The sequence below is a fragment of the Ambystoma mexicanum genome, chromosome 6q, assembly GCF_040938575.1.
Source record: "Ambystoma mexicanum isolate Mex_15411 chromosome 6q, UKY_AmexF1_1, whole genome shotgun sequence".
Lineage (NCBI taxonomy): Eukaryota > Metazoa > Chordata > Amphibia > Caudata > Ambystomatidae > Ambystoma > Ambystoma mexicanum.
In genome coordinates this window covers 304,041,993-304,069,473 of record NC_090937.1, presented here as the reverse complement: position 1 = coordinate 304,069,473, position 27,481 = coordinate 304,041,993, and the positions used below count along the sequence as shown (strand labels likewise).

The following is a 27,481-nucleotide window of genomic DNA, read 5'->3' as shown; positions in this document are numbered from 1 at the left end:
ACCCAGTCTTGATTGGCTGGCTGGCTGTCCTTTCAGGAAAGCCACCCTGATGTTTGAGTAACAGCTAGGCTGTGCATGAATGGGAGAAACCTGCTTAAAAAGGTGAGGGTTTTGGGACTGAAGACAGTCGACCACTGGGAAGAACAACCTGATGAAGAAATCATGAACGAAGCTTGCTGCATCCTCCTGACCTTAGAATTGCCCTGTGAAGCCCTGCTGCTGTGCTGAAACTCCTAATCGAAAAGAGAAGCTCTGTAATGGACGACCTCTTCCCTTGGGTTAGAGGGACCAACTAACCCAGAGACGAACTCCACTGGAAGACCTTCCCCGACTGGCTGTAATTCTTTGCTGCTGCAGGAACCGAGTGCCAGGGGTCGAGAAATCCATAGTCGAGTGCAAAGTCTGAGAAATGACAGAAGCGCCAGTGTTAGACCAGAAACGACCCTATAGTATGTATAGTATGTTGGCCAGAAACTAATCGCATCATGTGACAAACATCGCAATCGCAGAATCGTCAATGTAACCTGAGGGCGTCCATTTTGTGAAATGCCGGCCATTTGATTTTTCCTTTTCTGTCAAAACGCTTTGCAAAATGTATTCTATGCTTCTAACTCACACACGGTGCAAGGCCATGGCCTGAATGCTGAAATACGAACACAGACAGGAATGTCAAATTGTTCTTCTCGCTCACTAAGTCCTTGAAGGCGAGCAGAAGCCACATCTAATCAGTAGTCCAGGTGCCGGCCTGTCTAGCAAACGCTGTATTAAAAGGCAGTTAAACCATGAATTATGTTCTTCAAGCAGTACTCCTTCGCGGAGAGTGGTATTTTCTGCTTCAGAACTGTCTGACCCTTCGCTCATGAACCGAAACACACAGATAACATGCTAGGGAATGTTTATCTGCTACAAACATGATATTTCTGCCGAACTAAGAGCTCTATTGTTCCCCATAACAGAAAGCTCTCTCTGCTGCTATTGCTAGAATAACTATGCTTAGACTGAATGAGGACTTGTCATAACGAGTCATATTTGTCACTACTATCAATTACCGAACCCTAGCCTGAATGATACGTTTATGGGCGGATTGAATTGCCTTTGTTCTGATTGTATGTAATGGATATATATTGTTGCTTGAGCTTTGCTCGCTCTCTTGCGTCTCAAGGTCTGGGAACACATGTTGTGAGACATTGAGACCCAGTCGGCCAACATATGCTTTGAAATAAACCAGACTTGTTTGGAAATCAAACCTTGCGTCTATCCTGTCACTAGTGTATATGGTTATTGTGCCTTAGTTTCCATATGCGGTCTTTATGGCCTAGCACCAGGAGTCTCCCCAGGACCCTCCAGAAGTAGGATGACCAGAGCTAGAATACCCTCACCAGAATGCAGGACTGAAGGAGTGAATAAAGCGGAACCAGTATCCAAGATCTGCGGTGGTGGTGTTTAACAAGCACTGAAAACGCAAAGTGCCACTGATCCGAAAAGAGGCCGCAGCTGCCGCCGGCCATCGAATTGCTGCCGCAGGAGTCCCCAGATGTCCTCCCTCTTGTCCCCAAGACCGAGGCCCAGGAACACCAGATCTCCATCACTGCAACCAGACAGAAGACAGCTGGACCACTCTTCTTCTAACCAAAGGTACTATTCTGACTTGGGGTACTTACCTCAGTGTCTGTAGCTTGCTCTACTCAGTTGAGACTTGCAGTAGCTGCTTTTCTAGAGTTGATTTCAGCTCTACTTTCATAAGTGTAACAGCTTCTGACCCTACAGTGATTTCTTTCTTCAACAAACTCTCTAACTTTGTGCCAGACTTTTAGTATCCAAGAAGTTCCTCAGCTCCTTAGTCTTTGCTCTAATTTACTATGGCTGTCCTGGCAACCTGCAGACCCTTCTATTCCATTTGACTTTCATTGTTACTGTCCCTCCGGGGTGATCCATTGGTTTTAAACTAATATTGCTGGGAAAGTTTTTTAGCTAGCTTACATGCGCCGAGAACCTGTTTAACCTTTTTGCTTCCTCTAACCTTTCCTTTCTACAAACCTAAGAATCCAAAAGTGTACACGTGATATATAAATGCTATTAGTGTCCTAGTTAGTGAAGGCACCTCAGGGTGTAGGAAGTGTGTATGAAACATCTCTAAAGAGCATCAACTTGCTTTGTGATGATTCTGAGAAAGTATCTTGAAGTGTATTTGATTGCTGCATATATTGACCTTTTTAAAGAATGCTTATTTAAAAACCACTGTTAAATGAATAATTATTTATAACACAAACCTGGAGTACAAGTGTTACTTGGCTACTTGTATTGGTGGATTTCATCTCTACAGCTCACATTTACCTCTCTTGAGATAAGCCTGGCTGCTCTGTCACACTGTCAACTTGTGTAGTACAGGCCTATACCAATAGGTGGGTTACCTAATACCAAGAGGACAAGGGATGTGTAGTCTTGCACAAGGTTACTACATCAATGCTTGCCCAACAACCTCCTGGAGGATTGATCAGCTATCCAATGGGCTACCTTGCCAGAAGCTTCATCATTCTGCGTTTCAACCGGAACTGCGGTGGTCGCCAGCTCAGGCCACAGGTCACCTTCCTGCCAGGATTCAGCTTCTCAGCTTCAAGGGATCCTGTCCTGGAAGGTCGTCTTCAACCACGACTGGAGAGACAACTGCAATCGTCGCTTTCCTGTATTCTGTGAGGTGTCCAGAAATGTCCTGCATCATTGAATCCTGCTTGCCTTCTTCGCCATGGGTTGCATCCTACAATAGTTTACCAGAGAAATCCTCGGCACCCTAACCATGGGCATCCTGCACCGGAACAAACGGCGGGGAAACAGACAGTCAGCAGCCACCAGTTGACCCACAAAGTTAGCTAGGAAAATCAGAGTCAGGGGGCGAGTCCTCGCAAAACTTTCAGCCGCCCACAACTCCCCTATAATAAACCTTAGAAAAAACATTGGTTTATTCCATTCCATTGCTTTTGGATCGTTTGATCTAAAAGCTCTACAGAAATATGGGGAAATCATTTTAATGACCTGTAACATTGCTAAAGTATCTGCTGGAACATTCTTCACCCCAACAAGAACTCTTCCTATATCTATTCTCTCTCCTACAAAGCAGCTTAGTGCATTTTGGGCACAAGCCCCCATAGATCATATGGATTGGACTTATAAAGTTAAGGTATTATTCTTGTGAACTGGTTTCATTCTGCTCCATAATTACTTACCTTCTTTTGTGTTGACTTATTGGATGGCTTCTTACAAAACTAAAGGTGACTGTATATATGATTTATAAATTATAAGTGACTCACAGTAGTGGCTAACGTACTCTTTGTCCATAGTCCCCTTTCCTCCATACTGCATGGACGATTACAACTGATTGTAGCCCCAGGGTGGAGAGGAGACCCTCCTTAAGCAAATAGGTTCCTGAGAACCGCCTGTCTGAAAGCCGCATCAGATCTAGAGCTGTCATCCAAACATTAATGCTTGCAGAAAGCCGAGGGAGAGGCCCAAGTGGCCGCCCTGCTTATGAGTTACCAAGGGACATGGAGCTGGAATGCGATGGCCGTTGCCTTGGCCCTGACTGCGTGGGCATGCACGTTGGCCGGGAGCGGCTAGTGCTGGCCCTCATATGCTTCCCTGATGGCCGAGACCATCCAGCCGGATATGGAAGCCTTAGAGGCCCGATAGCCTGGTCTTGAGCCTCTGAAAGTGACAAACGGGGCGTCCAATTTGTGGAAGCCCTTAGTCCTGTCCAAGTAGAATTTCAGGGCACGCCCGACATCCAGGCAGTGCAGCACTCTGTGCTTCGTCCTTAGGATCGGGAACAAATGTAGGAAGTACTATTCCTCGTTCAAGTATAAAGCAGACGGAACCTTGGGCAGAAATGCCGGATGTGTACGCAGGACTACTTTGTCCTTGTGAAAGGTAGTATATGGTTCCGAGGTGACCAGCGCCTGGATTTTGCCGACTCTACGATCCAAGGTGAAGCCAACTAGTAAGGCAGTCTTGATGGTGACCAGCCTGATGTCCACGGGCGCCATTTGCTCCAACGGTTTGTGCGCCAGAGCACCCAAGACTATGTTAAGGTCCCACAAAGGGTGCAGTCTCTTGACAGGTGGGTAGAGCTTTCCGAGTCACGTCAGGTGTTTCTGGACGAAAGGATTGGAGGAGGAGAAGATTCCTTCCTCGGAGTTCCTGTAAGCCCCAATGGCTGCGAGGTATGTGCGGCAGGTGTCCACCTGCACACCTCAGTGCGGGAGGTGCGCCGAGAAGGAGAGCATGCCATCCAAGGTGCACGCCAGAGGTTTGATTGCCTTGGAGTCTGCCCAGTGGCAGAATCTGGTCCATTTGCCTTTGTACTGGGCCCTGGTAGCATTGCTCCTGGCGCCTTGTATGATCTCCAGATTAGCCTTTGAGAGGCGGAGGTGCCGCAGGGTTACCTGCGCAGGTACCACGCTGTGAGGGCTAGTTTTCCCTGGCGCAGGGTGGATGACTCTGCTCCCCTGCTGAGCCAGATGATGTGCTGGGCCTGTCGGGAGGTTAATCGGGGGCACTTCCGAGAGACTGAGCAGCTCCGAAAACAATGGCCTGGCCGGCCACCATGGAGCTATTAGAATGATGATGAGTTGGCCAGAATCCTTGATTTTGCAAATTACTCTGATCAGAGGTGTGGGCGGAAAAGCGTAGGTTTTCACGCCGGTCCACTAGAGGTGAAATGCGTTGCCCAGAGAGCTGGAGCCCTGACCTTGCCAGGATGCAAACTGGGGACACTTCTTGTTGTGCCAGGTGGCAAAGAGAACCACCTGGGGGTGACCCATCCTGTTGAAGATCGCCTGAGTAACTAGGTCGTTTAACTGCCACTCGTAATAGCCTTCTCCCAGCCTGCCGAGCCTATCTGCTTCCAGGTTGGATTCCCCTGGGAGGTGGACTGCCGTGAGGTAAATGTCATTTTCCAGGGCCCATTCCCACATGCCGATCGCCAGTCTGCACAGAGGAGGGGACCTAGTGCCTCCCTCGGTTTGTGGACGTAGTACATGCTGGTCGAGTTGTCCGTCTGAATGAGGACAGCCTTGCCCCTGAGAAGTGGTAGGAATGCTCTGAGCGCGATTCAGATGGTGTTCAGCTCTAGCCAATTGAAGTGGTATCCCTGCTCCTGTCGAGTCCAGATGCCATGAACACAGATCGTCCAGGGTGGCTCCCCAGCCCTCGAGAGAGGAATCAGTGGTGACGGTGGCCTGCAGAGTGAGCGGTTGAAAGCGCTTGCCTGTCCGTAGGTTGCAGTCTCTGGACCACCAAGTTAGGCTCGGGTGAAGAAATGGGGGAACGTTGATCATTGTTAGGCAAAATCAAGTGCAGTTCCCTTAGGGACCACTACACAAGATTTGGACCACAGGTGAGAGCAATAAATCCCCTTTGGTATCAGTCTGTACCACAAAGATTTAGTTGGTAGCTGTGGCTGAGCAGTCAGACTTATCTCAAGAGGGAGATAAGCAGTATTCAGGGTTTACTCATTAGGCCTACAATACTATGGCACAAGAAAACACTGACCAAAGCTTTTTTTTAAAAAGTAGATATATATTTATTTTATACACTTCTAAGAAAGTACATGTATCACAAGTATCAAGCAAGTTAAATTAAGTCAAGGAAATATGTACACACTCCCTATATGAATTGTAGACCAAGTGAACCAAAGTGAAAACTGAGCAAAACGGCACAGTGAAAACTACACATAAGGGATTCTCGAACAATTCCTCACAAGGGAGGGAAAGCACAAGTTATTCAGAAATAGGTTCTTATACACCCTAGCAATACTTCCCATCAGTTGTGAACCAGTTCAAGACGACAGTGCATCAGTGTAAGCAATACTTAGAATGAAAACTGAGCAAAATGGCATTTCACAATGATTATGCAGTGGGAAGAAAGAGTGGTTATAAGAAAGGGGTGCACCACACAGTTTGAATGGAGAATCAATCTCGAGAAGTCAGGTCTAACAAATGTGACCAGAGTCAGTCGGGCTGCGCCAGAGTTAGTGGTACAGGGCAAGGGGGCCCAGGAGCAAAATGTTTTTGTCGCTGCAGTCAAATCTTTGGTTAACAATATTTGAAGAGGTGGTTGCAAAGGAAAGACAATGTTAAGAGAGAGGGGCGGCCAACCCAACAGGTAGGTAAAGGATTTAAAACACCTTTAGTACTACCGCGAAGAAAGGGCGGCCTGGCTGAACAATGCACCTTAAAATGAAGAAGTGGCTCCTGCGGTGGCGGTTGTTCCTGGTAGTTCCTGCAGTTCAGGGGATCCAGCAGAGGAAGAGAGGCTCTTGTCGTGGAGGAAGGTTCGAGTTACTGCACTACCCAGGGATGAAACCAGCCGCGGTGCTGCCCGATGAATAAAAAGGTACGCTCATTTAAATCGCGGTCCGGGTGGATTGGTGCCTGGGTATCCGGCCTCCGAGTACAGGGTACGGGAGATTCGACCAAGGCAGGTCCGGGAAAGCGATTGGCAAACTAGTTGGCCCCACCAGATCAAGAGAAGAAGGCTCTTGCAGATGAAGATCTTCTCTCGTTGTGTGGAGAAAAGTGGTGAGACGCTGAAGCAGGGCTTCACCGGTGGTTCAGTCGTTGCAGATGTCTTTGGCTTCTCTCCTCTTCGGCTTCTTAGTTCCAGTGGCGACGTCTTGCTCTTCCAGTCCTCAGGACCCTGCTTTTATGCAAAAAGATCCCCATTCATACAGCCTAGCTGTCACTCACACAGTGGAGTGATCATCTTGGCGGGAGACCCTCCAGCCTATCAGGATAGAGTGCAACATGGGTTGGGGAGGCAACCCTGTCCAGGGGTCCTACTCCCACACAATGGACCCACCCCAGACTCAGTGGCGCCGGAAGGAGGGCTTCTGGGCAGAAGCCCGCCAAACGGACGAACAAAGGATCCCCGACCTGGGTTAGGATCGTAGAGAAAGACACGAGAAAGAAGTTATATTAAAGTTCTGGCAAATAAAACCTACCGGAGCAAAGTTAATATTAAAATGCACTGGCGGTATGTTAGAGGCTGTCAGAGAAAGTGGTAGCCTCAAACAATGTAAAAATCCCATAGGGAAATATTTGCGGACGAATATTTACGGTAGAAACCACTGCCACCAGCCAGAAACTTTTGAGAGAGGTACTGTAGGGTACGCTCTCGAAAATGAACATAGGGGAAAAACTATTAACCCCTTCCAGTACCTCCATAGTAAGATGGGTTGTACTGGTTTAGTTCATCGGATTTGACTAGTAAAGTCAATTGGGACTTTACATGCCCTGGGAGACAGTAGTCAGTCCCAGGGTATGGAGTCTACGTTTGGGGGTCGCTACGACACCCCTGTGTCACTGCACTGAGGGTGCTGTGTAACACATGTGAATAAAGATGGTTCCTATGGGGTTGAGAAAATCCCATAAGCATTAAACACAAAAAATAGCCTAGAACACACATAGCAAAAATGCCTAAGAGTGGGAAAAAGAGTCTCACTCTTAGCAGGTAAAAAGAAACAAACCCTTCAAATCCAGCAAAGCTACTGGGGGACTCTATAGGTAAGGGAAATTAGCCATAGAATGAGAATTCACTCTAACAATCATCTCTGTTTGAGAGCCTCACTCCTGGGTCCATAAGGGCGCGAAGTGCAGCGGAATCCTCCTCATCTTTAGTCTCATGTGCAGGACGGCTAATAGGACCGCTGCCATTAGATCCAGGAGATGTTGGTATCACAATGCCGAGGTCACTTCTCTGTTGAGGAAGTGGGTGGTGGCCCTCTTGATTGCTAAGATTTTGTCCTCGGAAGGAAATACCTTCTGGGAGCATGTGTCCCAGATAAGGCCCAAAAATGTCAGTCTGCGTGGGTTGCAGCTGAGACGTGAGATTGAGCGAAAAGCCCAGATCGTGCAGAGTGTTCATAAGGTCATGGGAAGAGTGGTGAACCGGTTACGGAGATGTAGCCCTGACGAGCCAGTCGTCGAGGTATGGGTAGATGTGGAGACCCTGCGCTCTGAGGAGGGCCGCCACCGCATTCATGAGTCTGGTAAAGACCCTGGGGGCTGAGTTGAGGCCACAAGGGAGCACCTTTTAATGGAAATGGTAGCCCATGATCCTGAACCGTAGGAAAGAACGATGAGGCTGCCAAATAGGGACGTGTAGGTACGCGTCCATCAGATACACGGAGCACAACCAGTCTCCCCTGTCCAATGTCTTCACTATGAAAACTGGCGTAACATCTTGAATTTTTGCAGGGGTAAGGAGAGGTTGAGGGTGGAAAGGTCCAGCACAACTCTCAGGCCCGCCTGGTGGTTCTTCTGAATGGTGAAAATCCTGGAGTAAAAGCCAAAGCCTCGCTGGGAGGCTGCGACTTCCTCCAATGCCTGGCTCTCTACGAGCGACCGGATCTCCGCCAAAAGAGTTGCTGTCCCAACCTGTGGGAGTGGAGAGGAGGAGGGAGGAGAGGCTGGGATAGGAAGGCGGTACCCCGTGGATACTACGGAGAGGATCCAGGGTTCCGCGAAATTCTGGCACCAGAAATGTGCATGGAGAGTAACCCTGCCCCCCACCGGAGACACGTGGACCCGAAAGGGCGTGTCATGACTTCTTTCCCCCGGAGGCTGTCGCGGAGGAGGGGGAGTGGAAAAAGCCCTTACTCCTCCCCACCCCCCCTTTTTGTTGCTTGCGCCGGTTCTGAGACGGTGAGCGGTCCGGCTGTCTGGATCTACGTCCCTGGAAACTGTGCTACTCACCATACGTATGACCCCACTCGGAGTGCTGCTGAGATTGGATTTACGCTTTGGGTGTGGATAAAGACTTGGTCATTTGTGAGCTGTTTTCTTTTTGTCCAGGTTCCTCGTCCGTGGAGAAGTGGAACAGCCCCGCCCCCCCCCCCCCGAACGGTAGATCTAGAATGCTTTCCTGGATGTCCGGGTTGATTTTGTTGCCCGGCACCAGGATGTCCTTCTCATGTCCGTGGCAATGCAGATGGCACGGCCAGAGGTGTCAATATGGGCCACTGTGGATTCCATGAGATCATGAGCCACCAGCTTAGCCTCGGCTAGCCCCACCTTAAAACGTGATTAGCTCTGGATGGTAATCTTTGGTTGGCGGTAGCCAGCATGGCATCTGCATTGGCCTGATAAAGATGCAAGAAACTCTATTCCAACGCTGTATGCCTCCAAGATCTTCTCCTCCTTGCCTAGCAGCGCCGCAGAGGAGGAGGCTGAGGACGACTGAGGTTGGAGTACAGTGATGCCGCGTTGATCAGCGAGGCGTACGGCCGAAGATGGGCCGAGAGCAAGAGTGTATCCCCCTCCATCTGCCTGTACTTGGCGTCCAGGCGTCGATTGACCGGCTGGGCCGAGTGGGGTTTGAGCCAGCACTTCTTGGCCAGGGAGACTACTTCGGTTTGCATAGGAATCCTCGATTTGGCAGAAAGGGGTCGTGTGAGGACTTCCGCCAGAACTTCCTCTGCCGGCTGCTCGACCGCGGGATGGGGTAGGCACAGACACTCCGCCAGACCAGCAAGACGTTCATGGAAGGCCCTGGCTGAGGATGGCATGTCCGGATCATCCTCCTCATCCGTATCCTGCGGATCCAGTGGAGGAGGAGGAGGAGTACTTGTCGCCGGAGGTTGGGGTAAAGGGACCATGGCCGGAGGCTGCGGAGGCGGCAGACGTTGAGTCGCCTGGGGAGCCGTAGGGGGCTGCTGCGCCGGGGCACCGACGGAGGCATCTGTGGTGCCACTAGCATGGCGGGAATGACTTCCATGACGGCGTCTTTGAGGATAACGCCCATCTGAGGTGATTTCATGAGGCCGAGGAACCTGTTGAAGAAAACCTCACTGACTGAAGTGGTGTCAGGGGGTGCCGACAGGGTAGCGGCAGGCTGCTGTGGCCGCTGCATACCCTGTCCATACGAACGCAAAGGAACGCTGCCCTGCGCATAAGAGGGGTAGGCTGTAGGCCACGTACCTGGTTGAAGCCAGTCCCACCTTGACACTCTTTCTTTGCCGAATTCCTGGAATGGCGTCGGACGGTTGCCTCTTTCTGGCGCAGTGGCCATTTTGTCGGGCTGCCTGTCATGTGCCTGTGACGTGTTGCTCGGCCCGCTGGGCCCGGCCTCCTCCAAGACTATTGCGTGTGGATCACGAGGCCTACCGTGCTCCTCGGGCCTAGGCCCGCTAGGTGTGACACCCGGGGGTCGGTAGAGCTGCGTTTAGGCACCCCCTTGGACGTATTGCCGGTATTAGGGCGTAGCACCTCGGCCATGGTGCCTGTATAAGGGCGGAGCCCCGCAGGTGAAGACCCGGAAAAAGAATCTTTCGGCCACCCAACACTGACACTGGGAGGATCCACGGATCCTCCGGCCAAGGGGCCGGTAGCTGAAGCAGACTCGGTGCACGTGCTGGTAGAAGGACCTGAGCGGACCCTCCCGAGCAGGAGAGTCCCTGGGAAGGAGACTCCCTAGTGGGGTGTGATGGAGAATACCGGCCCTACCTTATGCCTGTTTCGATGTTTCACAAAGTGAGGCGACCCCTGGAAAAGCTCCCTCTGCTTGGCTAGTCTGTTCTTCAGTGCTTTTGAGGACAGCGGGTCACACACTGAGCAAGATTGCCAACCGTGGTCTGGGCCAAGGCAACGTAGGCAGAGGGAAGGTAAGGAAGAGACTGTTGCAGTATGGACACCTGCTAAACCCCATAGAAGTCGACATGCGCCGGGGTGGAGCATGATGCCCGAGGACCTGAATGATAAAAAGACAAAAAAGAAGACAAAGAAGAAGTATCCGGACGTGGAATTACATGGCCGAAGCCAAACCCCGGAGCGCTGGTGAATTCGCCCTGTTCCCATCGATGCAGAAAGGGGACTGTGGTGTGGCGCCACAGGGCAGAGTCAGGGCAGCGTAAGCTCCCTGGGCCACGCCCCTGCGCGCCTCTAAATTTAAAGGGGAAGAAGGTTATTTATGGTGAAAAAGGTTCTGTCTCCCTTCCCTTGGAAGGGAAGCCCATGCAGTATGGAGGAAAGGGGAAGAGTATTGAGTGTTGTGTGATAATACTACCTGCCGATTTAATTTCTTAGTGTGTGTTTTTGGGTGTTGTGAGACAGCCAGGGTATTGGTTAAGGAGAATTCTCAAAGGTGCTAGTTCCCTTCTACCTTAGAGATTCCCCAGCTCTTTTGCTGGACTTTAGGACTTTTCATTTCTAACCTGGAGAGAGGGAGACCTTTTTCCCCACTCTCTCAGGTATTGTTCTGTGATTTCAACTCTTTCTTTTGGTTTTGGAGTCTGAAACTCCATAGGCATCATCTTTTCATTGCGACACACAGCACCTTCAGTTCAGTGGCACAGGGAAGTCTTAGATTTCCCAAAGGTTTAAATACCTTCCCTTGGTGAAACTATTGTTTCCAAGAGCAGTGAAGTGAAATTGACTTTACTTAACATTTTGTAACTTTCTAGACCCAGCACACATTATCTAACCATAGGGTGCTAGAGGGGTTACTTAGTATCCCCTTTGTCTAGTTTCTCATGTAACAATTTTGTGTTACCCTTCCTACAATTAATGGCTGGTTGCAGCGGTTTACTTTTTACTACCATTGTGTGCCTTTATAGTGGGCTGCATTCGCAGGTGCAGTAAGGCACCCATAGGTGCCCATTTTGTCAAAATGGCCCCGGTCGTCTTTTTTCGCCATTTCTTATTGGAAAAGTCCTTCTTGAGATGTACTCTGTGCGGGAAACCACGTTTGGTCACTGTTTTGTCGTTGGCGGGATTCACAAGTGAAGCCCTCCTCTGGGCTCCAGTATGTCTGGCAGGGGCAAGAAGTGAGGGAGGTGCCCAAAACTCCCTGAGCTTAATCCCCTTGGTTACAGGAATGCACCCAAAGGTGATTGATCGGCTGGCTGTCCTCGGAGGACAGCCACCCTGTTGTGTGATTGACAGCTAGGCTGGAAAGAATGGGAGAAACCTGCATAAAAGGCGAGGCTTTTTGGCTTGGAAGGCACAGTCGAAAACTAGACGAAGGAATCTGAAGAAGAACTTGGAAGAGACGCCTGCTGCAACTCCTGGACCATTGGTTTGCACGGTGAAGCCCTGCTGCTTTGCTGAAGCTCCAAACTCGTTTCGACTAGAGAAGCCCTGCAAGGACGACTTCTCCCCTAGGGTTGGTGGGACCAATCAATCCCAAAGTGATCTCGTTCGGACATCCTCTTGGAGCTGGCTGTACTTCCAATGCTGCTGGAACCGAAGTGCCAGGTAGAGGAAGACCAAGCTGAGTGGATCGCTTCTAGGTCGGACCCCAGCGCAAGGAAGATTCTCCAGACTTCCCTGAAGCAGGACTGACCAAGCCTGAGCCGCCTCAACAGAGTGCTGGACCCCAGATGCAAGGAAAGTCTGAAGTGGTATCCGAGAACCACAGTGGTGCTATTCGCGAGAAGCTGAAACCGCAAAGTGCCGGTGACCTGAAGTTTGCCCGTTGCTGCTGCCGAACTTCAAACCGTAGTGCAGGTTCTCCCCAGACGTCCTCCTTCTTGTCCCCAGGACTGAGGCCCAGGAACAAAAGGATCTGTAGGACCTACAAAAGGAACAGAAGCCAGCAGGAACCAATTTCTTCAGACCTAAGGTACTGTGAACTAAGGGATACTTACCTCTTGTTGTGTAGCCTTGCTAGCTCTCAGTTGAGACTTACTTGTCTTGGTTGCCTTCTGCAGAGTTGCTTGCAGCTTTGCCCATCACAAGCCTCCCAGCTTGTGGCCCAACAGCGATTTCATTTTCTACAAAAACTCTCTACATAATTGTGCAATACCTTTTACTTACCTTCAAGAAGATCGCCAGCTCCCCTGGACTTTGCTCAATTGACATTGGCTGTCCTGGCTCCCTGAAGACTCTTCTCACATCTGACTGTTACATTCCTTGCTTGTATAGCATGGAAAGCGTTAATCTACATTGCATGGGAGGGGTGGTCAAAAGTACTTACCAGTTTAAGAATATTTGTTAACCATTGTTTCTTCCCCCTAACCTTTTCCTTTTTGACACCAAACTCAGTATTGCTCTAAATGTACCAGTGATATATCAATGCCCAGTGTCCTAACAACTGAAGTTACCTCAGGGTATAGGAAGTGTCTGTGTGCCATCCCCAATGGGTATCTACAGATTTATTGAAACAAGAGTGTGTATTTTTGAAATATATTTAAGTGTTACATCTTTTGCACCCTTCTAAAGAAGGCTTATTCAAACTGACTGTTAAATTAATAAATCATTGTTTAATCAAGAAACCTTTTGTGTAAGTGTTATTTGGGTCCTTGCCCTGTGAAGTCTATGTTACAACCCTACAGCTCACATTGACCCCTCTTGAGATGAGCCTGGCTGCTCAGTCACTCTACCAACTTGTATAGTACATGCTTATACCAAAGGTTGGGTTAACTATTGCCAAGAGGACAAGGCTGGTGCAGTCTCCCACAGGGTACTGCATACAATCTTGCCCAACAGTACCAAGAGACGACAGACAACAAAAGTTTTACGTTTTAAACAGTAAACTTCTTTATTTAAGGTCAGGATGGTGTAATGCCTAGCTTGACCCATCTCTAATTTGGGGTTTTCCCGCAACTGATGCAACTAAGGAAAGTCTAAGTCCATCGGTCCAAAACAAAAGTGCGTGTGTCAAACCCTATGCTTGCCCTGACATCTAACTAAACACAGTGTAGGGATTTTCTTGCTCAACAAAAAGTGTTCAAAAAGTAAAATGCAAAAACAGGGTTGTGCTGGGGCTCTTCTTTGGCTCCCTTGCCCAAGTTCAAAGCATATTAGGTCACAAAGTTCAACAAAGTTTCTCAGGGTTCCCTTCCCAAAGCTTTAAACGCCTTCTGATTTACAATGTTAAATGGGTTTCTCAAGGTTTCTTCCCCCGAGCTTTAAGCACTTTGATTCATAAGGTTCAACAACTGTTTTCCAGTATTCAACAGGACTCTGGGTTCTCCTTCCAAAAGTCTTGTGACACTATTCAACATCAGGTTTCTTGTTCTCATTAATAACTTTCATAGCTGGTTGGGGCCCTCTGGTCTAGACGCAGTTGATAGACCGTACAGTCCACCCATTACAGGTTGCGCAACCATATGCCCTTTGCTTTCCAAGCTCTCCTCACTGTGTTTCACTCAAGATTCTCAGCAATTACTCAAGCCTCAGTATTTCTTTAACCCCTTTTCTGTTTTTTAACAATAGCCTTTTGTTGGCTCTACTTTACATTGCTTTTCCGTATTTTGCCCACACTTCATTCTGCTCCCCTTTTCGGCTGCACAATATCCTTCCTCGATACTTACATGGGTTTGCCCATTTTTCAGAATTCTTCAAACACGTGTTTCTTTATAACAGGTCACTCCGATACAATGTTCCACACACTTTAACTTTCCTGCGCTCCATCGCATCATTCAGTTCATTGTTTGCTTCAACACTAAGTCATTCTCTTGTTAAGGCTTCTCGCCTTTGTTCAGAGACTTTTGACAACGTGCCAACTGCACGCGACCAATCAGTTACACTGTATCCAGTCACTTGCATTCACTAGCGCACCGGGTTTCTTAGTGAACTGAAACTCACTGTTCGCTCAGTGGGATCTTGCTGCTTCTTCACTTCCACATTTTCTGTCCTTATGCACTCCTGGGTCGTTTCTGCACGCAGGGGGACTTTCAATCTCTCTGCTTCACTACAGCGTTTGACGTTCCGGTTTATTCCGCTCCACTACAGCTCGGCTTCGCTTCCTTTCTGCTCTTCTCCCAATGCCTTAGCTTTCCTTGTGGGACTGTCTCCATTTATACAGCTGCAAGTCAATAATAGGTTGCCGTAGCGAGATAACAGACTCAATTGCCTGACTTTGCCTGAACCTATTAAAAGGGACATGTTTGGTTTGAGTAAAAGTATTCCTCCATAGCCCTCTTCCGTGTCTCAGTACCATACTGCTGGTTACTAAAGGAGTTATGCATTACTCTTTGAGTCCTCTTACTCGGCCCAGTAGTTGGTATATTTTCAGAGGGTAGGTGTAACGCTCACCTTGGCTCTGCAGGGGCACCTGGGATCCTCTTCTTGGGCACACTGATAGGACTGGGTTTTGGGGCGTATTTTTTAAAAGGAATGCACCAGGATGTTAACAATGGAATGTGTAAGTATGAACCACCAACAATCCTGAATCTCCAAAATGCCCTACTCCTGTGGGGCCCTTCCCCTCACCTGCTTTATGGAAACATGGAGCTCTCCATCCTGTTGCTCTTTACAGGGGCACCTTTTGCTGTAGCCAGTTACGTCACTGGCCTCTGGGGTACCGGCCAGACCTTCTGTGGCAAGGAAGTTCTTGTGGTTGGTATGCACACGTGGCAATGCTTCTTGCACGTGTGCCAACACGCTGACGTTTTGTATTCTTGGCTTGCAATGCCTAGTTGCCTTAATGGCTCTTGCCAATATCCTTGTTCAAGCGCTATTATGTCCTTGACTTGAGCGCTTTATATGTCCTTTACGAGCGCCTTCTGATGTCCTTAAGCGCTTTTACTGTGTCCTTGGTTCGAGTGCCTTATGATGACCTTAAGCTCTTTATTGCCCTTCTTGCTGAGCGCTTTGTGGAATGTCTTAGTGCTCTTTTCTTGAGCGCTCTATAACTGTTGTTGGGCCACTATGCTTGTGTGGTAGTCCTTCGCACTAACCTCTGTCTTTTTGGTCTCTCCCGAAGCTGCTAATCTGTGAAGTCATGGCGATCCCGGGACGCGGCGTGAAGATGACTGGAGCAGCTGATTTCCGAAGTGAAAGTACGTGAGCTGGAGATTCCTGGATGCTGCGGCAGTCGGAGCGGAGCGTGGAGACCGGCGTCGCTGCAGAGATGATCCGAAATCAAGCAGTTAAGCAGGGCTGGGGTCGTAGGGTCCGTGGTCAGGAATGCTTAATCAGATAAGCTCTTCTTTTGCAGGATCGGTGCCTAGAGAGTCACGCTGCATGGGCAAAGAGACGCAAAGCAAAGGAGCTAGGCCTGGGTGTGGCTTTAAATATAGTCAGCCACACCCAGCCACGCCCCAATAGACTGGCCTGCTGCAAGAGATGACTCCATGTTAGAGGGAAACCCAAGGCTGAAAATAGAATGGCAGCCCTGAGATAAAAGAGTTCCTCATTAACCTCTGATTGCCTGTTCTTCATTAACCCATGAAACCACTGCTATTATCGGGTACATGACACCACTTACGCCATGCTTGCACCAACCTTGCCCCCGCTTGTGACCCCAACCCAGGGCCCCCTGTGTCTTTGTGTGTATGCCTGATTTGTCCCTAATGCAGTAGAGGTAGGGCAGGGAACCATGGTCGTGACAGTAGGACAGGATAGGAATGGCAATATCCTATAAATGCTGAGGGAGAATAGTGTAGATCCGTGTGGGAAAGGGGGGTGGGCGGAATACCATGTCTTGCTTTCAGGCACCCTTTCCCCAATCCCCAAGGACCCTCCACTCAGTTGATTCTCCCTCTCTGGTACACCCCCAGGGTTGGGATCCAAAAGCGATGGCCTTTCTCTGGCCACCTGAACAAAAAATCCCTGGGCATTAGATGTGAGAGTACCTTCAGGTTTCTAACAGCGCAACATTTTTGTACTTACCGGTCTAAATGGAATTATTCTGTGCGTCATGTGTGGAACCCCCGGCCCCACTCATTTTGTCCTGAGAATATTCATGAATGCTCCCCATTGCTACCTTGATTGGGTTTTGGCTAACCTCTCAGAGTATCCCTGTTCTGCAGAACTAGGGTGGCTTTCTACAATTTGTCCACAAGGCCAGATTGTAGAAATCTTTCTCAACAGTTATCATTTACAAATCATACACAGATCCCATCACTAATCTGCCCCCGTCAACACAAAAATTTAAGTTTTAGTAAGCAGCCTTTAAAATTCTGTACCAATCAACAGATGGAAAACTATGCACAGCATTGGAATCTTCAACAGATTGAAGAACTGGAAAAATATCCATGTAGGTGTAGCAAGAAAATACATTGTAGCATAAAATACATTTTTCAGAAAACGTTTTATTAGGTACCTTATATTTCCTAACCAAACTTGTGAAAAGTTATCTACGGCTTTTGAGCCCATTGTTGAGACCTCAAACCGCACACAGCCTTGGAAAACGCTACTCTCCTTAAAATTCAAAACACAAAACAAGGCATCATACATCCTGCAGATACGAGAAAAAACAGCAAAGAAACATGGTACTTAACCTCTTGTCTGCCCCCGGAGCAAGCCAACGATAAGGGAGTGTCCTTGGTTCTCTCAGACTGCGCTTCAATATCTGCACCATTGTCCAGCAGAATCTCTACGACTCCAACATGCCCCGCAGTAGCTGCCAAGATGAGTGGAGTGAAACCTATGGAAAAATATAATATTTATGCATGACTTTTTTTAATAAAAAAAATGGCCTTATGAAATGTGAACAATGCTCGCAACCTAAGTGGTGGGGGTCTCTCAAAGGGGGCACACACATTTTGTGGTTGTCTGACCAATACAAATGGATCTCAAATGAGAACTTGGAAACAAATGTACTGCAGTGCATGAACACATATTTTGACGTCCATTAAACCAGCACAATATTCTTTCATTCTACACTATTTACAAACTAAAAGCACACCTGGAAAATGCAGAAGTATTATCAAGTGTAATTAAATGTAAATATTGTCAACCTTTAGAAGTACAATGTTTTAATGCCTGCGTAAGCAGTCTTCAATTTGATAAAAATCACCCCTAGGTAGGAAGCAATGGAAGGCAAACAAATTAACTTGAGCTCAATGCAACTTCAGGTAAATGTCAGAACTTGACCAATTTGTTTATAGTAAAAGCACTGTGATAAGAGGTTACTGGACTAAAGTAAAAATCAGATAAATGTAAGGTAATGGTAATTGTTTTGCAAATAGTCCTTACTCTCCCGCTTTTGAAGCCCTCCCCCCACCCACTCAAGCACCACAAACATCACATCCACTTCCGACATATTATTTTGGTCATGCAAGGGTGAAGCAGATCTCGTATAGGGTAATTGAGGGGCATCTGTTACAATAACAGAGTCCGTGGGATTTTGATTGAAGGGAATGAATACATTCTGGGGGTGCGTTGTTAATGAAGCATACAATTATGTACTTGCTACCAGGTGTATTGTCTGAATTTGTGGCTGAGGGCATGTGTGACGTCATTAATCAGATTGCCACCATTACGGATACTAATTTCGTTTTTAAGTTGCAACTGTTTTTAGGGTAGTTCTATGAAAAATTTGCTAAGTGCATTTTTTATTAAACATGAAAGGAACAGAAAAGGTCATATAAGGAATTTTTGTATATCTTTTACCGTTTCCGAGATATAGCCTCGTATATTATTGCTGTTTCATTGAAATCCTTCGACTGTGTGCTCACTAAATTAGAAAGTTTGAAATAATTTGCAACCTTCTCGTTGAACTATACTAACCATTTATACTCCAATAACTATTTACATTTGAAGATAAGAAAACATTACTTGCACCTGGTAATTTTCTTTCTGATGGATGTTCCTCCCACAGAGTCCTCATCTTTGATTTATCCGATATCCTGCTTGCAGCTTCGCAAACTTTCCAAGCAGAGGGCGCCGTGCAGTGTCTACTCAAAGTCTGTAGGTTCCATTCCTCTCTCGGCTAGGACATTGATGCTGGTATAAGATGCACACACCATGCCAGTTGCCTTAGTTCATGTTTTTCCCCTCTTTATGCACAATCGTCTCGAAGACTAAAGAAACCCAGACGTTAAAAGAGGAAGATGTAAACAATGGACATTTCCCAAAACACAGAGGGGTATGCAGGGACGGAGATGAGGAATCCATCACAAAGAACATTACCAGGGTAAGTAATTTGTTCTTCTAATGGATTATGTCCTCCCACAGATATCTCATTTTTGATAGAATCCCATTGCACTTTTCAGATAGAGGTGGGAATAAAGAATTTACTATTTATTTATGCTGTGGATCACAGCTGTGCCAAATTTAGCATCCTGACCTGACACAGAGTCAAGGCAGTAATGCTTAGCAAAGGTATTCAGCGAAGACAAGGTTGCAGCACTGCAAAGGTCCTGCACCGGCACCCCTCTTTGAAGACCTGAAGAAGTAGCCACTCCTCTAGTGGAATGCGCCCTAAAACCATCAGGGACATCCTTGCCAGTAAAAGTGTAAAATTCAGCGATAAATAAAATGATCCATCAAGATATGGTCTGTTTGGTAACAACCTGTCCCAACCTATGACCAGTATCGCCCACAAAGAGCTGGTCATCCTGTCTGACTTTAACCAACCTGCTAATGTAAAAGCTCAGTGCCCACTTTGGACCCAAGTGATGCAGTCTTGCTTTGTCCTTGGAAGAATGAGGCAGTAGATATAAGGCTGGCAAGACAATTATTTGTACCAGGAGAAACTCCGACACCACCTTAGGCAGAAATGCAGAGAACCCTCAAAACAACCTTCTCCTTATAAAAGGCAGTAAACAGTGGATGTAAGACAAAGCCTGAAGTTTGTCTACTCTGGTACCACGTTCTCCTGGCCCAAACCGCAGCAATCAGGATCACAGATTCCCTGAACCTCAACCTCCTGATATGAACTGGTGGGTACGCACACAGTAGAGGAACCTCCCAGCCTACCATGAACATGCCCTCCCACCTCCAAGAGCTTTCCCTGGAAAAGAAGTGGTCACATTTCCTGTTGACACTGGGCAGTAACAGACCCACTTGAGCGTTTTCCCTAAGGGCAAACATCTCTAGAAGGACTTCCTGAGCCAACTTCCACTCTTGGGAGACTGTGCTCTGCCTGCTCAGAGCATCCACTGTCATACTCTATTCTCCAGCTAGGTGAACAGTCGCTGATAGAGAGACTCCTTGCAGTACCCAAAACCAGCGCTCCACTGCCTCCCTGCACAGTGTTAGTGACCCTACACCTCCTCTCTTGTTGAAGTAATGCAGAGCCACTGTGCTGTCTGTCATTATCAGGAGGTGCACTTCCCTGTACAGAGGGTAGAAAGGCCATCAGCCCTAGTCTGATTGCCCTCAGCTCCAACAGGTTTATTTGTAGTATGGACTCAGACCGAAAACAACCAATGGTTGTCTGATCGTCCATGTGAGATTCCCATCCCATGAGGGAGGAGTCTATGACTACTGTCACCCCCGGACATGGTTTCAAGGAAGGTTCGCCTTTCAACACGTTTTGCTCGTAGGCCCACCACAGGAGATCAAGTGCGACCTTGTTGGGCACCTGAAGGTGGTCCGTCAGCCTGCCAGAGAATTGAGACCATTGGGATCCGAGGGCTCATTGTAGGGATCTCATTCTCAGATGAGTCTCTGGCACCAGCAAAATTCAGGATGCCATGATACAGAACAACCTTAGAAAATCTAAGGCCGGAAGATGTTGGGCATTCTAAAACTTGTTTACTGTCTGCCATACATGTTGAGCTCTTACTTCAGGTGGCGAAGCTTTCGCTGAAGAGTCCAGGACCGCTCCGGTAAACATGCTCCTGACAACGTGAAATTGAGGGAGAAACCCATTCTGCCAAGGGAGTGGCAGGTGATACCGAGATGTTCCAGAACCTGTTCGGGAGAACAAGCTCTGATCAGCCAATCGTCCAGATAGGGATAGATGTGAATCTCCCCCCCCCTCCTTAGACACCAGCACAATCAACTTGATGAAAACCCTTTGGTAAGAGGTAAGCTCGAATGGCAGAACCGGAAATTAAAAATGAGAACTGCCAATGGCAAACCTCATGTACTTCCTGTGCTTGTGATGCATAAGCAAATGGAAGTAAGCATATTGAAGATCGAGTGACACCATCCAGTTCCTAGTCTGAAGGATCTGCAAAAGAATTACCATCTTGAACATGCCTTTCCTGAGGCACTTGTTCAAGCATCTCTGGTCCAAGATGGATTGCAGTCCTGTGTCCTTTTTTGGAACTAGAAAGTAAGAGGAGTACCATCCCTAGATCCTCTCCGCTACAGGAATCATTTCGATCGCACCTTTCTCTAACAGGGTGTAAATCTCCGGTAAGAGGAGTGGATCTGGATCTTGCACGGATTAGTTGCTTGGTGGACAATCCAGAGGCATTTTAAAAAATGGGTAACAGTAACCAAGGGCTACTCTTTGCAGTGTCCAAGCATCTGAATTAATGCTTCACCATTCTACCAAATGCTGTGTTAGCCTACCTCCCACCACATTCCTTTGGACTAAGGCTTCAAAGAGGTTTTGGTGTTGTGGCTGCGGCAGAGGACAAAGAGGCAGAGGTGGTGTAGGTATCAATACCTCCACATCCTTGCGAACCACAAGATAGTCTTCTCTGGCCTCGTTGAGACATCTGCCCCCTTATTATTTCAAATTAAGAATAGAACCGAAATTAACGACCCTTTCAATTCTGAGAGGGCGTATGGGTTTGTTGTGGTTGGCAAATCGCTGCTCCCAGCAACCAAGCAGCAGTCTTGGAAACCTGCAGCTTTTCCAAACTCTGGTCAGCCTTAAAGCTGAATTACTCTGTGCCATCAAAAGGCATATCCAGCAGTCTCACCTCAAAATCTCGGGGAAAACCCTTAACAGCGCAGCCATGTAAGTCTCCTGGACACAGTGCTTGCTGCCATAGCGCGACTACCACAAATCAGAAGAGTCCAGACCTGAATGCAGGGACTGGCACATTGCGTCCTTGCCATGCGGAAGGATGTTGAGGAAGTCATCCCTCTCTTCTCCCTCAGGAATGTGTTCTGCGGCCACTGCTATAACCTCCCATAAAGCAAACAAATACTTCAACAGGGCACACATAGCATTAATGGCTTTAAGAGCCATGCTAAGACACTCTTTTTACTAGTGCATCAAATCTTTTGTCATCCCCATCTGGAGGGATTGTCGGGTAGGCAGCCACCTTTGAGGTAGATGCAGCCGCTTAAACAACCAGACTTTCTGGAGTGGGGATGCCTAGACAAAAAGTCTGAGTCTATAGACGAAGGCTTGTACTTTTTGTAAAGTCCTTATTTACTGTCGGTGCAGTGTCCGTCCTTTTCCAATTTTCTATAATCCTGTTTTTCAAAGCCGTATGAAACGGTAGCACAGGATCCTTTGAGGACCTTTATCTAGGATATCTGTGAGATCATCCTTCTTATATTCTGTGATGGGCCTAACCCAGTCCAAATACTCAGTCACTGTCATGCCGTGGTTCCATGCGCGGCGGCAACAGCGCCTGGGCACACCTCATACCATTTGGAAGTTGCCCTGGCGCCTCGCAATGGCACAGGCTCCACAGTCCTATTTGGACTACATCTCCAGACACGCCTCGCCAGTAGCACGTCTTAGGCACAACAGTCACGTGAGGTACGCGCAACGTGGTTTCTGCGTCCTTACGCGTATCAACTATTTGTAGACACCCGAACCGCGGCTAAGGTGCTGCTTAACTGTGTATTGTGCCAGTTTTCGAGTGCGCTTGATTCTGTTATTCCTGCAATTTGACTCTGGCTTTGGACCCTGCCTGTCACTACGTATTATTGTCTTTTGGATTATCCCTTGGTTTTCGAAGCTCGGCTCCTTCCGATTTATCCCTCGGTTACTAGACGCTGGTTTGCATACATGGACTGTCTTGTTTAGCCTTGCCCTGTAAAAACATTACGTGGATTCCAGTTTTTCTTTGTTTAATGTGCCAGTGCTTATCTGTTAAGCAGTTTTCCACTTACCCGTTTTACTTCCTTCCAGTACTTCATGTCACACACGAACTTCCTAACACTCCCTTTCCTGTCACTCCTTGTGAAATCTCCTTTTTTTTTCTTTTGGCAACAATTTGGACGATTTGCTGATTCATCAAGGACCCCTATCCTGGAAAACAGGTGACCTTTTGGACGCTCTCCTGACATCACCACTGGTCACCCATCCATTGCTTACCTGTGGACGCTTTGCTGAATTCCAGAGGATTACTTTTGGGATTTTTTAGATTGCGCCCTTGTGCTGTCCGGTTTAGGTGGATCAACACTGACTATTTGGGATTGTGGACTGTCAAACACTTACTCTTTGGATTTCTGAACTTTCCATCACCTTACTGATTCTTGTGGCACCAAGTAGGTTTCTGGTCTCTTCTTTCGCGGAGCAGGTAAGAGTGGGAAGTAAAGGGTGGTGGTTACTAAGGTTGGTATATTTGACTGCTGTGCTGAACTATTGTTATTGTTGTTTCCTCTAGCTCTGTTGTTGCCGCTCCTGCCTTTTCACTCAAGCCCCTGGCCTATCAGGTGATTTATATTCCTGCAGGCTGCGCTCTTGTGGAGAAAGTCTACCATTCATCAGTTTCCAGACTATTGAGTGAATTGTGTGATACTCATAACTGTTTAAGGTTGTGACAGTCACATTGCTCATGACAGATCTATATGAGGCATCCGCACGTCCAGCTGAATCCGGTATGGCAAACAACTTCTGGTGACATATCCAGACAACTGGCATCTTGCAAGGAGTCCTCAGTTCTGCAACCTTGACACTTCAGAAATGAATTTTCCCGGAACGTTTGGAGTGCCAAAGTCTAGGCTAAATGGAGGATGGTCGTTGTCCTGTACCACTGTACCACCTCCTCAGAAAGAGCACATAGACTTGAAAGTCTTTTTTGGATAAGGGCTTAAAAACCTTTGACGATTCAGTCAATGATGTGCAAGGCTTTGACTTCAAGAAAATCAACGCTGGCGCCCTCGACGGAGCAGAGGGGGAAAGCAGACTTGTCTCGAGTCATTGAAACCTTCGACTCTTTAGGAGGAATCTTCATTAACTTACTGCCCAGGCTCGTTGGCAAGGGAGTATCAGTTTTTAACACCCTGTCAGCCTCACGAGGCGCCAATGGTGTCAGAAGCCTTGTTCAGTTCTTTCAAAGGGGCAAGTGTAGCCTCCTTTGTGACCACCTCCAGCATCTGGAGGCAGAATTCGTCCCAATCGGCTTTAGATGCTAATTTTCTAGGAAAACATATCCTCTTGCCTTCAGGTGAGGAATCGGGGCAAAGTTTAACAGGAGCGAGGGTGCCGCTTTCTAGAATTCGTATGAGAGGATGAGTGTCTAGAATTATTCCTCGATCTTGAGTTTTTAAGAATAATTAAAGCACTTTTTAGGTCTCCGATAATAAACATGCCTTGAGCTTTTCTCGTCAGACAACCTCCATTTTGTTGGGGTAGTCGAAGGAGATTTAGACAGAGGCCTACCTTGTGCAAGTTTTCCAATCCTCTCCTTCAAGGTCTTAACGGTCAAAGACTGGCACAGGTCACAGTAATCAACCTATGCCTCCCCCCCCCCCGTTAGGCAAGATTGTGTGCGGTATCCTTTGGACGACTACAGCAACCTTGACCTCCTGGCAATAGGAACCCAACCTTTGTTATAAGTCTGTACTACAGAGGTTGGTAGTGTGGCTGAGCAACCAGGCTTATCTCAAGATGGGTCAAAGTGAGTCTTAGGAAAATATTCTATGCAGTACCCTTTGGGTGCATGCACTACAACTGACTACAGGTAATAGGAAACCCAACCTTTGGTATAAGCTTGTACAACACAGTTTGGTAGCGTGTTGAGCAGCCAGGCTCATCTGAAGAGGGGTCAATGTGAGCTGTAGGGGCGTTACACAGAGGTTCACAGTGACAAGAATTCAAATAAATACTTCCACACAAGGTTTCTTGAATAAACCATTATTAATTTATCAGTTAGAATAAGCCTTCTTCAAGAAGGAGCAATATAAAAGCAACACTCAAATACACTATTCAAAACTATACACTCTTAGTTTCTAAATCAGTAAAGACGCTCTTGAGATGGCCCAGAGTCACAACCTACACCCTCAGGTGACTAATAGCGAGGGTGCTGGGGACATTACTATCTCACTGTTGCATTTAGAATCCCTTAAGAGTAAGCACTTTCGGATCCCCAAATAAGAGTCATTCAGTTACACAGGCTAAGCCAAAGTCAATGGGCAAAAGTCTATATGAGCTGAAGCACTTCTTTACTGTTAAGTAAGAAAAGTCTTTGCACAATGTTTTAGAAGTCTTTGAAGAAAAAGAAGAATCAATGTAGGGCCACAAGCTGTTAGAAGCTGTTAGACTTGTGAGTAGTAGAAGATGCAAGCAACTCTACCTTTGTATTGAAGAGAAAGTCCAGCAGATGGCTTCTGTTCCTGTGCAGCTCTGCAGATCTCACTGTTCCTGGGCGTCAGTCGTGGGGACAAGAGGGAGGACTTCTGGCGACTGCTGCACTGCAATGGGACAGTCACCGCTCGCAACTGTCAATCTTCCCAACAAGTGTCACTTCGGTGTTTCAGCTCCTCGCGACTACCGCAAATAGCAACACTGCGGTTTCTGGCTGTCAAGAAGTACTTTCCTTGCTTCTCTGGACCCACACTCTGTTGAGGGGGCTCAGGCTCGGTCAGTCCTGCTTCCTGAGAGTCCGGAGGATCTTCCTGCAGCTCTTGGCCAACTTAAAAGCAACGCACACAATCTGGTGTTCCTCTCTCTGGCATTTCGGTTTCCAGCAGCAACTCTGTGGAAATGCAACCAGCTCAGAGAGAATGTCCAGGTGGCTTACTTTGGAGTTGATTGGTCTGATCAACTCAAGGGGAGAAGTCGTCCTTGCATGGGCTTCTCTGTCGATATGAATTTGGAGTTTTAACACAGCAGCAGGGCTTCACTGGGCAAACCAACGGTCCATGAGTTGCAGCAGGCATCCTCTTCAAGTTCTTCTTTGGTTCTTTCGTCCAGTGGTCGACTGCCTTCCAAGCAAAAAGCCTCACCTTTTATTCAGTTCTCTCCCATTCATTCCAGCCTAGCTGTCAGTCACCCAGCAGGGTGGCTGTCCATGCCAGACAGTCAGCCGGCCAATCATCAAAGAGTGCATTTGGGTCTCCTAGGAGACTAAGCACAGGGAGTTTCGGGCACCTCCCTCACTTTCCTGCACACCCTGGAGACAGAGGTGGGCTTCACTCGTGAATCCCGCCAAACACAAAGCGAACAACGGGACCATACCTGGTTTGGCGTGCAGAGTAAATCTCAAGAAGAACCTTTCCACAAAGAAATGGCAAAAAAAGAAGACCAGGGCCATTTGGACAAAAATGGCACCCTTGGGTGCTTTACTGCAACTGCGAACGCAGCCCGCGGTAAATTCACACCACAGTAGTTAAAATGAAACCACTGTCACCAGCCATTCATCGAGGAAAGGGTAACACAAAAATATTAATTGAGAAGCTAGACAGAGGGGATACTAAGACACCCCTCCAGCACCCTATTGGAAGAGTGTGTGCTGGGTGTAGAAAGTTACAAAAGTAAGTAAAGTCAATTTCACTTTACTGCTCTGGGAAACAGTACTTTATCCCACAGAAGGTATTGAAACCATGGGGAAATCTAGAAGACGTCCCTGTGTCACTGCACTGAAGGTGCTGTGTGACACAATGCAAAAGATGATGCCTATGGAGTTTGTCAGTCTCCACAACCAACAGAAACACAGACTTCAAAATCACATTAAAATACATGAGAGAGTGGGAAAAAGGGTATCACTCTCTAAAGGTAAAAAAAAAATTCAAGTACTCAAAATCCGTCAAAGTTGCTGGGGATCTCTAAGGAGGAGGAAATTAGCACATTTCTGAGAATTCTCCCCAACAGTGAGCAATAGGGTTGTAAAGGACACTGCACACAATCTTGCCTAACAATGGTGGCAGGCGGTGAGGATCTATTGTAAAGTTGCTACATTCAGTGTTTGCTTTACTTTTGTTCAACTAAAAACCTTCACAAGGCTAAGCGCCACTAGAATAGCAATTGAAACATGCCTAGTATGGATAATTTCAAACAGGAAGCCCTGATTATTTTAACAGTAGAACTGAAAGAAATGTGTAGGATCAGGAATCTCTGTTAAAGGAAGGAAACATGAATTTATTACAAGGTTGTTAGATCACCAAAGGTTGGATAGTAAGCCTGTAACTAATATTAATCAAGAAAATTGAGAAATTCATAATGAGGATAATTCAGATTCTAACTCTAATGTCTTAGAAAAGTCAGAGGAGAGAAAGGAGTCCCAGGAAGGGTGCCCTCTTTGCCTCAGCAAGCCCTTTTGCCTCAACCTATATCCACTGGGACCCCACAAGGTCCATCACTTAGTCCAGAATATGTGTCTCTTGAGAAAATGAGACTTGAATTGGAATTTAAAAGGTTGCAAGCTGAAGCCAAATATCAGGACATCAAACTCAGGGAATTGAAAATGCAACATGCTCTCCAAATGAAAAGATTGTCTCTTATGATACAGCATTTATAACGGCCTATACACAGGTGATTCAAGGTGCGATGAGGCAAAGGGGGGGGGTGACTGAGGGAAGACAGACAACGATCTTACAAGGCCAGGTGTCATTCAGATCGCGCATGTGCAGGGGAGGGGGCCGAAAAGTGCAGGGGGAGGGTAAAGTGCAGTACATGGGATAATATAATCAAGATAAATAAAGAACCAAATTGAAAATGGTTCCCTACCAGAGTC

General features: G+C 47.4%; 1 protein-coding gene across 17 annotated transcripts in view; it reads right to left on the bottom strand.

The window, feature by feature from the left end:
- Nucleotides 1-27,481, bottom strand: part of ANKRD17 (ankyrin repeat domain 17) — a 2,430,147-nt gene that overhangs the window by 1,206,006 nt on the left and 1,196,660 nt on the right. For all 17 annotated transcript variants that reach the window (XM_069630806.1, XM_069630790.1, XM_069630801.1 and 14 more), the window contains one exon: nucleotides 17,219-17,364. In XM_069630806.1, coding sequence (XP_069486907.1) covers nucleotides 17,219-17,364 — 146 coding nt within the window. The remainder of the gene's footprint in view (nucleotides 1-17,218; nucleotides 17,365-27,481) is intronic.